The 13,276-nt window shown below is 34.9% G+C and overlaps 2 protein-coding genes across 3 annotated transcripts; one reads left to right on the forward strand and one right to left on the reverse strand.

The window, feature by feature from the left end:
* Positions 1-3,041: 3,041 nt before the first annotated feature.
* LOC113492078 (deoxyhypusine hydroxylase) lies at positions 3,042-8,046 on the reverse strand. Its single transcript, XM_026869364.1, has 4 exons — positions 7,692-8,046; positions 5,093-5,410; positions 4,382-4,571; positions 3,042-3,586 (listed from the first exon to the last, which is right to left on the reverse strand). The coding sequence occupies exons 1-4, from the start codon at positions 7,969-7,971 to the stop codon at positions 3,466-3,468; spliced, it is 909 nt and encodes a 302-aa protein (XP_026725165.1). The 5' UTR covers positions 7,972-8,046; the 3' UTR covers positions 3,042-3,465.
* Positions 8,047-8,056: 10 nt separating this feature from the next.
* On the forward strand, positions 8,057-12,481 carry LOC113492077. 2 transcript variants are annotated; one of them, XM_026869363.1, is made up of 5 exons: positions 8,057-8,137; positions 8,925-8,958; positions 10,358-10,672; positions 11,209-11,434; positions 12,179-12,481. In XM_026869363.1, the coding sequence occupies exons 1-5, from the start codon at positions 8,080-8,082 to the stop codon at positions 12,302-12,304; spliced, it is 759 nt and encodes a 252-aa protein (XP_026725164.1). In that variant the 5' UTR covers positions 8,057-8,079; the 3' UTR covers positions 12,305-12,481. The 2 variants fall into 2 exon arrangements, 1 of the variants encoding a protein (XP_026725164.1); XR_003400475.1 differs by lacking the exons at positions 8,057-8,137; positions 8,925-8,958; positions 11,209-11,434; positions 12,179-12,481 and adding an exon at positions 9,468-9,757 and having other exon boundaries at positions 10,358-10,426.
* Positions 12,482-13,276: the final 795 nt, after the last annotated feature.

Raw genomic sequence — 13,276 nt, forward strand, 5'->3', positions numbered from 1 at the left:
TCTTTTGAGATACTAAATGGAATTTAAAAGCCAACTATTAAAGTATTAATGCCATCTTTTAATATTATTCATGATGAATCGATGAACGGTATCCTCCGATTTTTTACTTATTAAATCGGGAAACAGGACACACATTAAAACACAATATGTAGGTAACCATAACCATTTAGACATGTAACCATTTATTTTCAAAGTAAATAAATATATTTTTCTTTTAAAAAATAATGAACGTCTGTTTCTTTTTTGTAGGTACCCATTTTACACGTAACAGTCGGCAATAAAAGGGTTCAAGCAATTACATAAGATGCCATAGAAATGTCAAGGAAAATTCTTTAGTTCTTCGTTCGAGAGTTTCGACGACATGTTGCCCTCTTCTCGTTAGTCCCCAGTCGCAATTTTTACTTGGAGACGCCATTTTCTAATAACTGTCTCTACACTGACAAGTGACGTCACAATTCCCATTTCGCTAGAGCTTTCGGCGAAACTCGTGACAAAAGAGGGTTAAAAATAAATGGCGTGACCTGCTTGGGGAGACTAGGTATCATAAAATATTTATTGGAGATTGTAGGTATTGTTTCAATCTTTGAGGATATGTCTATACTAAGAGTAATTTTTATTTTATAACATTAAATATGATATGCTATTATGTACGCTTGAAACATCAATCGCTCACGATATTGGATTGCTTGACCTAGCCTTTGTTATACACTTTGTAAGATTTTTATTATTCCCATGTTTTTACACACTCCCTTTCTTGTTTGTTTGTCGTTCCGGTTCGATGTTTGCAACTCAATTTTGAGGCACTTCCCGATAAGCCAGCAGGCTGAAATTTTCAAAGTAGTTTCAAACCCGATGAAAATGCAATTTTCAACCATAAAAACGTCTGGGCCTTGTTTATGGATACGGTAAAAAATTGGGTTTTTAGAATATTTCATTTTAAACGCTCCTGACTTACTCGTAACGAATTTTTCCCAACAACTAGCCGTAAAAGAATTAAAGAAACGCCATAAACAAAAAAAACATTTAATAAACTATATCATAGTAAAGCCCCACCTCTTCGTTCGCCTACGAACGGCGTGTCGTAATGTTCGAAGTACCGTCGCACCTTACGATCCCCAAGACCGCTCTCGTATATCGCCGCAGACAACTGTTCTACTAGTTCCATGGTACTACTGCTCATGGTGATCTCGTGTGTGAAGCCGAGGAATGATGAGCGTTCCGTCTCGAGCAGATCTGAGGTCTTTAACAAAAATATGGTATGAGAGGATTTGGAGTGCCACTAAGAAAATTTTGGGTCTATCTAGACAGAAGAACAGTCGAATAGTTCACTTGCAAAAAAAACGACTCCCACATTAAGGAACTTTTAGTCCTTCTTATTCTGACTACTTTCTCACAAGAAACTGTATCACTCAGTAGGTAATTGGTCCAAAGGACAAAACAAGGTTCAAAATCAAGAGTTTCTATTTCAAATTGGCCATTTTCCAGATCCAGGCTAGGCTTTTCTAAACGTTACAGTTTTGACTAGATGCGCGGTTCCAAAATGTCATTCCTATGAAGAAGAACCGGCAAGGAACTCCGTGAAGGAGAATCGTGGGTAGGTTTTAGTCAGTAAAAGCCTGAAAAGGGTCACCTCCATATTCCATGTCCTATATTATATGCAGCAGAAACCAGTGAGACCGGAAAATGACTAGAAATTAGGAAGACTCCTTCCTATTTAATAATTGTGTTTCATACACCGAAGCTGTATTAAAAATATGTCCGGTCTGTTTAAGCACATTGAGTACTTTATTCACTTTGAGAAGAACCTCTTGGCAGATAAGTTTCCAAAAGAGACGAGAAAGACGTTTCTGAATACCGTTTTAAACTCGAATTCCGTTTCACTTTCGTGTTGCCCGGACTTAAAACCGCCATAACTTAGCACGTACAGATAATACTATTTATATCCTAGCAATTGACTTTACTTACCGCCATTGCTATTAAAAATTGTACAAAAAATACTATATTATACTTCAGCACGTTAATCATTGCACATGAATCGTATAAAATAACATTATTTCTATAGAAATGTACTGAAAACTAAAAAAAATACTATAATCAAACGACACAGTTATTCAAGAACAAATAGGAAACAATCTTTATAAGTCAAAATGTGCCAAAACAATAAAATCGTCGTAAATTTTTATGATTATTGAAACTCAATAAATATCTCGAAAGTTTTGCAATCAATTGTAGGAAGTGTAAAAGTAAAATAATGCTAAAACAGATCCAATAACAGTGACGTAAGAGAATAAGTTATTAATGAAAAGAAAATGCCTTTATTTGAAGAACATTTATGGCCTTTAGTGGGATGCGGTAAATGTTAAAGAGGCAGTTAATTTACCCATCAGAAATGTGTCCGTTGATAAATTTTAATGAAAAGATGCTAGTGATCTATACCTAGCAATAAAAATCTATATTCAAAGTTCCCGTGAGAAAAACATGATCATGGGGTCAGCTGCTAGTCTAATCGGATGCAGCTAAGTACCAGTGTTTTTCAAGGAGTGACTGCCTATCTGACCTCCTCGATCCAGTTACCTGGGCAACACGATACCCCTTAGACTGGTTGTCAGGCTTTCTAGCTTCGGATTCCCGTAACGATTGTCAAAGATGTGTTAATAACAGCGGTGTCCCATAAATTAACGTGCCTTCCGAAACTCTAAGGAAATCTTTGAGACATAGATGGTCACCCATCCACAGACCGACCGTATCAAGTGCAGCTTAAACCTGTAACTGAACAAAGTGTACAGTTGTAGTTTAGCCAAGCTCCTTCCTGGGTTAGAAAACAAAAGATAAAATACTTGTAACTAGAATTTATTTACAAAAATACATGAATTAAATACGCTTTATGTTTCATATTTTTCCATATGTTTATCAGTGCCAAAATATAACTTAAATTGTAATGTAAATAATATAATGTAATTAAATGTCAATATAGTGCTATATGAGTGGTCCCTTCATATTTTCGTTGTAAAAAAAATGTAACACCACACTCCAAAGAAGTATCTTGTAGTAAGAAAAACCTTTAATGAGAAAAGTGTTATCTAGAGACAATTCTAGAGCTAATTCGGGCAACAGAATGAACATATTAGGTATTATTTACTCAGCGTTGACAAGTAAAGTATACGTTACACGGACAACAAATTAGCAGGCCACATAAGTAAGTGACAGTGATTCAGAGCAAAACCTTCTTTACATGTTAGAGAAAGAATCATTAACTAAAATTCTGATTACATATCCTCCTTATAAAAACTTGTAAATAATACGAAAATTTTCATAAAATACTAAGCAATGAAGTAAAATGCATAATTAAACACTGAATTTAAACATACACTAAAAAATAGACCACGAAAAAACAAAGATAAACGAAAGACCAATGAAATAATAATAATAATGATGTTAAATCAAATAAATAAGTTGTTTATGACATCAGCCTTCGACAGCGAGCAACGTGTTGGCGTACTGGAACTCGGGGCTGTTCTCATACTCTGACATATCGAGAGCGACCTCACAGCTCTCGCGGACTACGCGGCGAGGGTCTTGTAAGTACCTGGAACATGAAAACAGCACATTAATCTCATTGATATTATAAATGCGAAAGTATGGGGGGTTGTGTGTGAATGTGTGTTTGTTAAGGATGTCGATGGGATTTGGTATAGAGTTAGCTGACACTTTGTATTAACACATATGTAGGCTACTAGGATCCGTGGTAGACAAGGGGTATGTTCTTTAAGCTATAACGGACATCCAGGCGGACGATACCGCAAGCACCAACTAGTAAGTTCCTTGGTTTACTTAGTTTTAGCATCTCATGTAATCCACACACTGGTTAACGGCTTCTTAGAAATAGCCAATACGCTGTATAATAATTTCATCATTCAGCCGAAAGACGTGCACTGCTGGACATAGGCCTCGCCCAGGAAGGGGTTAGTTTGCCATAATCGCCACGCATGGCAGGTGGGTTGGCGATCGCAGTATGGTTGTTAAAGTAGTCAGAGACGCTGCTGCCCATTCTCTAGTCAATCCTTTAGGCGCCTTTTACAGCACCCATGGGAAGAGATAAGGTGGTGCTATTATTTATGACCGACACCACACATAATTTCAATTACTTTTTTATTAGGTACGGGCCGATAGTCTTTCTCAAAAAGCTCGTAACACATGTCTTAAAACCGTATACACAAACTAATTCAGTGTCGCTTTAAAATATCTACTTGGTAACGCAAAATGACAGTGACAGAAGCAACGTGATAATAAAGATCAAATTTTAACAAAGTAGCCCTTGTTTATTCTGGATACGCCTCAAGGAAAAGTGAAATACGCTATTTACACTAGCATTTAGATGTACCTTTGCAGCACTTCAGTGCATTCATCAGTGGCTATAGACCCGAGTGCCTCGGCGGCCTCGTGGCGCACCATCTCATGTTCACTGGTGTCTTCTAGAGTCTTCTTTAAGAATGGCACGCTGCGCTCATCTTGCATCTGGCCGAAGACAAAAGCGACCTCGTGACGGAATAACGCACTGCTTGCTTTGAAACCTGTAATGTTGTTTAGTGTGTAAGTAAATATGATGAAAAGTACAAAATATTTTAAATTGCTTTGCGTGAACTTGAGGTATATCAAGTAATCATCTAGGTATAATAAAATATATAATTACTAGCTTTTCGCCCGCGTCAAGGTCGGTTATATCGCGTTTCCAAGAGAACTCTTCAAAAGTCAGGGATAAAACCTATCCAATGTTCTTTCTCAAGGTCAACTCTATCTCTGTACCAAAATTTATTAAAATTAATTCTGTGGTTTAGACGTGAAAGCGTAACAGACAGACAGAGTTACTTTCGCATTTATAAGATACACGTTAAACGCCGTGACGGACACCGTGTGTCTGACATGACAAACAAGATTTTTATTGCGGCGTTCAACGTGTTAAGTAGGGATAAATGTTTTTTTCTAATTAATTAATTTCGAACGATACTTTCCCCGAACTGTTCATGCACAAGAGTATATTATGACACAAAATATATTTTTTCTACATTTCAAAAAACCAAACAGTTAAACTGACCTTCACCCAAAGCATGAATACTCTCAGTAGTGCCCAAGTTCCTCAAACTGAACATAGCTCTGTATCTCTCAAAGAGTGGTTTACTTTCATCAATGAGTGTATTCTTCAAGTTCTCCACATCACTCTCGCCGCTCGGCGGGGCTGGGTCCACAGATGTATACAAACTCTTTGATAATTTCTCTTTTTCATCCTTGGCTACCCAGTTTAGCCTCTGCAGTGCTATTTGGCAAGTCTCTGCTACCTCCACAGCAGGATCATGCTGGTATTTCTCTAGAAGTTCACGAAGTTTCGGGTCTCCAATGGCACCTAATGCTTCACCTGAAAAAAGGTTTAAATAAATTATTATAACACATTCATTTAAGATAACATTTCAACAGTTCATATATTCAGGGATAATGTGAGGATGTCAGTCCAGGAGTCGTCTGACATCCGCAACGTCGCGTAAAGAAACCTTGGACATATTAACTTCAATATGTTAAGTGTGATCGCATGAAGTAGGCAAACCACAAAAATCAAAGAGTTCATTTATTTAATATTTATTATGTATTTGTTGTGTATTTATCCAAATCTTCTTATAATGTAATATTCTTACTAATTCTTCTCTTCTAATAAATGAATTAAAATTTCACAATCATCATTGGCCTAGCCTTTTCCCAGTGTTTCACAAGGTTTGTAAAATTTCACAATGTTTGTATTTAATTTACTGCAGTAATAATATGTCACTTAATCTTATCTATTGCATTTTCTAGTTCAGTAGTGTTCTTTACTTCTAAGTGTTCTTGAATTTAATTTTAGAACAACAAGTGTATTGGAACTTGAGATTTAAAATTAGTAAACCATGCAATAAAACTGGAAACAAAAATTCATTCTTAAATTTGTTCATTAAATTTTCAATAGCTTTAACGTTAATTGCAAAGTTTATCAGGAATTCCACTGATTACAATGTTGATACCAGAGTCGTGCCAAGAATAAATGATCCAAACAGGGTTTATAATGAGAAATGCTAACAAGAAATGTGATAGCACCCATTGTGCAGTTTATGGAAACCTGCGTGTTATGAATGCAGACTAATTAACAATTGTTTATGACAACAATGTACGGGATTATATCAAATAGTGAGCTTATATTGCTTTTTGTTTTATTCTTATGAGTTTTTACTTTTATTTCTTTATTAAATCTTTATCTCAGATAAAAGGTAAGAAAGAACTAGACATTAGTTAAAGAAGTAAGTTATGGCAAAATTTTAATGGAAATGTAGCCATTTTATATGTAATGCTTGGAGGTAAGTTTCACCAAAACCAATAAATAAAATGTGGAGTAATAGTTTTAAACAGTCTTCAGATGTTAATAGAGGGAACACCCTTAGAAAATTGGTAAGCTTGCTACAATGTTGGTTTGTAATACTTTAATCCTTATTTTTTTTTTTTGCAACTTCAGACTCCAGACTTATGACAAGCATTTGTTTTATCGAACACTTGTCTTATGCCAGGATCAGAATTGTCACAAATAGTGGGATTGGTGTAGTAACCTCAACAACTCTGATATTCATCACTAATTTATTATGGCCACATTGTACAGTAGTATTATTGGGGATGTTTTTAGTGTACTGTGGCTTCCAACAATCATAATAATACTACTTTAACTGTAAGGATAATATGTAAGACTGTTAAGTAATATGAATAGAGATGTATCTAAACTATCGTATTGGGATATAATTTCTGTAATGATAGTTGTAAGTATTTAAATAAATAAATACTTTAAGACAGGATAGTCGGCCCTTAGGTCACTAAGGCAGTATAATCATCTTTGGAGAATATATAAACAGATCCTATGCATCAAATTACTGTGGTAGCCACCAAATTCTAATTAGAGAGGAAATGAACTCCAACACAGCCTAAGAAAATACAATAACGAAGTGTAGTAACTATAATATCTGTTTGTTTCCCTAATAAAATAAAAATAAAAAATAAAATAAAATTAGCTAGTAGAATCCTCGGCTTAACCATATGTTACATTTTCTTATTAAGTGCTTAACTTATATAGAATGTTACATATTTTTTAAGTTACATAATTATTTTATTTAAATTAGATAAAGTTGTAAGTGAACCTAAAAGTTAAAAAATAAACTATACTAGCTTGAGAACTTTGTTCTGCCTGTCAGATCTGTCAAATTCATCTAAATCAAGCCAGGCTTTTTGGTGCGCGATCAAGGACAGAGACGTATACTGTGGAGTTTTAAATATTAAGATGAAACATGGTATAATTTTATTCTCAACTTGATTTAGGCCCGATTTTTCAATCATCAGATAACTTTTATTTGAGGAATAAATATGTCCATTTGATATATTTTCTATACAAAAGCTGTCAAAACGTCAAACATATTCGTCGAATAAAAGTTATCTGGCGATTTAAAAATCAGGCCTTACTTAATCATTGATTTTAATATTTTACTGTTTTGATTTGCATTTAATTCACTGGCTGAATGCATTATAGCAGGTAAATGAAGCTCAGTTAAACAATGAGTCATTACCTGATCAACCCCACGTACTTGTTATCAGAAAATTCTATAAAAACAAAGTATGTAAGAGATAAAACTAACCTGCTTCGTGTCGCACTATAGGGTCCTGGTTAACGTCCTCCAAGACTTTTTGAAGCACGGGAATCGCTCGTTCATCTTGCATTTGACCTAAACAGTAAGCTAACTCATGTTTCAGTAAAACAGATTCGTCTACAAAACATTGACTAATGCACTCGATGGCGGTTTCTCCACCTAAGTTTTTAAGAGTAAATAAAGCTCGAAAACGCTCTTTCATTGGCCTGGAAGGATCATTTAGAACCTTGCCAATGTTTTTCACAGCTGTTTCACTAGTGTTTGCCATTCTCGAGCAGTGAAGAATTATTATAGAACGGCGTGTATGCAGGCGACGACTTATAAGCAAACAACATGCGGCTTTGACAAATGCAATACGATAATGTGACACTGACACATGACACTGACAGAACTATTTCGTTCAGAAACATTTTGGGTGCTGTGTGGTCTTATGGGTCTGTGGTAAACAAGCTTTAGAACAAAGACATTATATACTCTACTAGTATATAATGTCTTTGCTTTAGAATGACTTTTTAATATTGTTTTGACTTGTGACAATGTTAAATTAATACAATTTTCTTCTTAATATAATAATCAAAAGAAGGCCGCTTTCCAGGCACTTTCAAAAAGTTACAATATTGACTCTAACGTCTGTTGGATTAAAGACGGACGGAAAATTAACAAGTTTCGTTAAGTCATTCAAAATATCATCCGAAAGAATTAACACCGCGGCCTATCTTCGGAATACTATTTATACAACTAAAATAAAAATTCATGATCAAGAGTCTTCGCGGTTTTGAAATTTATCTGAACACTAGAAACAGTTAACAATGATTAAGAGTATGAGGAAAAAGTTTTGTTTTTTGTGGTTGCACTTCTTCCCAACATCTATTCAAATATTATTACAATATGTTTACCTACAATAAACGAAGATTGTACAAAATAGTGCACAAGCGTCTACTACGATTTTGCCATAATTATTATATCCTTAACTTTGCACAGCATCCTTATCAGCTGTCGTTCATTCATGTTCATATTTTACGCATATTCTAAGTATATGGTATCTTAGCAGTTCTATCTATAACGACATTGGCCCTTAAACAGTAGGTAGATATCAAGCTGTGTATTTTCAAGAACTGTTTACTATAATTAAATACGTAGGAATATAGGTATTTAGTTTAATTGAGGATAATTATTCAATGTTGCTGTATGTAGCAATAATACATTTCTTTTAATAAATAGGCCGTCACTGCGAATCACAGAAATATAATTTCATGTAAGTTATTTATTTTCATTCATGTTTTTGATTGCTTTATTTATGACCGATATATTTGCCTTTTCGTCTTTACGAAATGTTATTTCGATTTCACCTATCTACTACACACCTAGTTATGTTTCATCAAAATCGGTTTTGTGGTTCTTGTGTTGATTTTTACAGATATTAATGATGTCTTTACGTTAATTTATGTGTAATTTATCCTAAGTCGTGTGCTTACCTTTCAAATGGTTAATGCCGTCGCCTTAAACGCAATGCAGCCCACTTAAAAAAGAAAACAATTTGTTTACATAAGTATTTACATATTATTTCTAACACCACAAATAATTTACGTATAAGATAAAACAACGTTTGATGGGTCAGCTGCAATGCAATACACATAAAAATGCAAAAAAAACATTAATTTACTTAAAAAACTCATTCGTAGTTTTTGACCCCGAAATATTTGACCTTAAACGTAACCTTTGCAAATCTTGTTGCGATTTTAATGCAAAGATTGTTCTGCTAATCTCTGGCAGAACGGCACGATCGTAAAATACAATGAAATCTGTTTGCTATTACCTTAAATCATGTTAATCTATCAGTCTTTCGCGGTCATTCAATCGATCCTCGTGTGTCGTGAAAAACAGTCAAGTTCTCTACCTTACAACGATTTTAAAGTAAATCATTTAGTCTTATCAGACCTATACGTTAAATTGTTTACGAACTGTGCGACAGTGTTTTTTTTATCAAATTAACAACAAAGTGCGAAGTTCAACAGCTGTTGTGTCAAATAATAAAACTATTTTCGTTTTAACAGGTACGAGAAATACGTTAATACGTTGCTTTGGTTATGATATAAGCAGAAAAAAATATCGTTTTTAATTGTTTTATTATTTTCTTGCCTATAAATAGATATTTTTTAGTTCTTTTGAATGAATGAGTCTATGTATATGTATGTGGTTTGTAATCTTACGGCATAGTGAAATACGTTGATTCTAAATTCCGTACGTCCTGTTAAATTGTTAAGTAACTGTAAGGATTAAAAAGGCCAAAATTTCAATTTGTGTACGATATGTTAAGTTTTTCTGCCATACCAATTTAGACACAGGCATATAAGAGTAAAAAAATATCAATAGCTTGTTGCTTAAAATACGTTAACACCGATGTATTATAGAAATACCGAAATGGGACCATGATTTAGCTCGTCATCACTGAACAAACAGCCAAATTAAACGTTAAGTAAAAAATAGCGCGCATAAAACCTCACTAAATCAACATAACATGACTTCAACCTAATACAAAAAAGAAACTAAGAATGTTCAATTTCGAATAACCCTTTCCCGCTCTTTATAAACTTTCAATTAATAAATCTACATAGTTGTACAGTTTTTTAATGAGAAGCATTTTTATTCCCCAGACACAACCTCAACCATCTCGCAATTCTTGCATCCGTTTTTACAAAAGTCACGCTGGACCGAAAACCGACAATCTATCCCTTCGACAAATATATTCTGAAGGAGTCAAAACGGCATAACAAAGAAGTGAAACAAAGACTCCTGCACGAGGGTTCCGGTAATATGGGAGATATGATCAGCAAGTGGTGGTGGGGCGGGGACCCTGACGAAAGGGACGAACTATCTGGGATGTCCCGAAGAGATATATACAATGTACAGAAGTCCTGGACGCCCATTTATGCTAATGCTACTGGCAACGGATTCCTCGTGTTTAAGAGGTATGTGTTCTTTTGCCCAAAGCTCTCCTTGCGGTAAAGATGTCTGTATTCTAAGTGGACTTTACAGTGGGATACCCATGGGGTGGTGTTTTAAATGTGTTCAGTGGAAGCTTAATTGTTATTCGTATTAATTTGCAAAGGCATGACAGGTACGGTCGAATTCGTTGCATTAGACGGTGTTTTTCCAAGATCATTTCCAATTATCACATTATTACGGTTGCAAATGACAGCTGATTCATTTTCGGGTTTTTCGCTTTTCGTTATTTCATTCACATCGTAAGTAATACATAATTTTAAATCTCTAATTAATATGCTCTATAATGCCTTGTTGCAGCTTTACTCTAACCCAAATATTTCAACCATTAAATGTTAACTATATAGGTAGCTCTTGTTTTATTATTTTTAATTAATTTAATTCTCATACCATGACAACTGTTTTCATCTTCCATCGAGGAAGTTTGCACACCGAATAAGATCTCGTCGCCAAGAAACAAATAAACATTATAATTTCCTAATACACAAATTCACATTGACAGGCTATTCGAGGCAGACCCTATATCGAAAACTTTCTTCAAGAATATAGCACGATCATCAGAAGCCGAAATGGCTTCCAACATGTATTTCAGAGCACATTTAATCAACATAATGGCGTCACTCAACACGTCAATACAGAACTTGGACAAACCTGAAATGGTTAAACTATTGATGCACAAACTTGGAGACGCGCATCGGAGGTTAAAAATTGAAAAGAGACAGTTTTGGGTGCGTATGACCGTCTTCTTGTATGTCAAAGGTTATTTATTGTTCTTCTAGACAATTATGGATGATTTGCTTTTTGCCTAATGGGCCAGCGGATCATCATCGAAATAGAATGTGGAAGAAAAAGGAGGTCTAGGACTGGCGTTGTGTTATTAAAATATTCCGTTACCGAAACCGGAATTGTCACCAATTTATAAAAAAAAAACATGTCTTATACATACTACATAGCTATCTCTACTTTCTTGAGTCAAATTTCCTCGGGCTTTAGTAGCGATATTTTGAGTAATGAGGTCCCCACGGAGGGTTAACCTATAAATATCGAAGATTTGACTAAAAATAGATCTCATGTCTTATTGATAACTAAATGTGCCTGTTTTTTCGTTCGGCGGGGGAGTCCTCATGGACAGGGAGGAAGCGGGTAGTGTCAGACTCTTACTGACTAAACCTGAACCGCCGTGTACCTAACGTCGGTGTATTCCAATGCATAGCAATTGACATGCAGCTAAAACTATGATATAAATCGCTCAAACGTATGGAAATGATGTCTTCTTAAAGACACGTTCCACTTTGAAATAAATAATAGGTACAGCACTATTTGACATAAAAGAGTAAGGCTATTCTTCAATACTTTGTGGTTTGTGAATTACGAGAAGAAAAATTATGTTAATTTATTCAACAAAGACCAAATTATGTCAAAAACTTTGAACTAAAGTTATATTCTTTTTAACAAATCCTCCTCCGTTTCAGGTTTTCAAAGATGTCCTGATGAACATCCTTAAGAACGACCTCAAATTATCAGATGCTGTCGTAGTATCATGGGACAGATACATCACCTTTATATACGATCATATACTACCGAGACTGGAATCGTAAAAATCTGTGATAGATTTCATACAAGCAATTGTATAATGTATTTTTGACAAGTGTATTCTTCTGCGCAAGGGAAAGTTTGTTACGAGTAGCTTGAATGTAATATTCTTCTTCATCCCTATTTTTGAAAATACAATACGGCTTTTTATTATTTTAGACCTTATTGAATATTGATGTAATATTTATGATGCAAAAACAATGTGAAATAATTTATTCTGTAAGTAAGATTTATCATCACTTTTACAAGTATTTTGACCTAGCTCAAGTAAAAATGCCCTATGAGAAGGATTGTCAAAGCAAGCTCAGGAGTCGCTATCTTATTACACTCCAATGTTTGAAATCTTATTGCAGTCAGTTTTCTATAAGATAATATAAGTATTTATCTTTGACTAGGTAGTACCTAGTTTTTGACGATTAATTTGTTAAGGATTATGTCAATCTTACCAAATATTGTCCACAAGTACCTATTTTCTCTTTTGTTAAAGCTTCAGATTTTCACATGACAAAATATTTTTTTTGTTTCATACAACAGTATTCTATTTTTTATCAAATAAATCATTGACATTGAAATGTGCTCTATTTTTTACAACACCCATAATTAAATGATGAGTTCGAATCTCAACCCCGTCACCGCTCAGCTCACGATTAAGGACTCCGGTTGATTCCGAAACTAGTCGGGCAATCCCCATAAATATGCGTGAGTTAACCAATTTAAAATACATAATTGTAAACAATAATATTGGGGGTTGGCGCGAGCCGAGGACTCGACCCTCGACCTGTGCTTGAACCCTCCCCCATTTTGAGACGCGCAAAGCATGCGAAAGAGCCTGTGGCTCTAGCTCAGGCAGTTGTAGGACCGACTTAAACTAGTCAAAAAAGGCCGATGCCCCGACTCCGCATCCCACAAGGATTCTAAGGCGAGGAGCCTACCACCACCTTAAAAGAGAGTAGCAGTAGTGGAAGCAAGACACGGTT

Source organism: Trichoplusia ni, chromosome 3, assembly GCF_003590095.1.
Source record: "Trichoplusia ni isolate ovarian cell line Hi5 chromosome 3, tn1, whole genome shotgun sequence".
Taxonomy (NCBI): Eukaryota; Metazoa; Arthropoda; class Insecta; order Lepidoptera; family Noctuidae; genus Trichoplusia; species Trichoplusia ni.

Coding starts and splice junctions, on each gene's coding strand:
- LOC113492078 (XM_026869364.1), bottom strand. CDS start 7,971: ATGGCAAACACTAGTGAAACAGCTGTGAAAAACATTGGCAAGGTTCTA. Junction 5,411..7,691: donor TATAGTGCGACACGAAGCAG/GTTAGTTTTATC, acceptor ACCTTTTTTCAG/GTGAAGCATTAGGTGCCATT. Junction 3,587..4,381: donor TGCACTGAAGTGCTGCAAAG/GTACATCTAAAT, acceptor TTCATGTTCCAG/GTACTTACAAGACCCTCGCC.
- LOC113492077 (XM_026869363.1), top strand. CDS start 8,080: ATGACACTGACAGAACTATTTCGTTCAGAAACATTTTGGGTGCTGTGT. Junction 8,138..8,924: donor GGTGCTGTGTGGTCTTATGG/GTCTGTGGTAAA, acceptor TTTAATAAATAG/GCCGTCACTGCGAATCACAG. Junction 10,673..11,208: donor GGATTCCTCGTGTTTAAGAG/GTATGTGTTCTT, acceptor TCACATTGACAG/GCTATTCGAGGCAGACCCTA.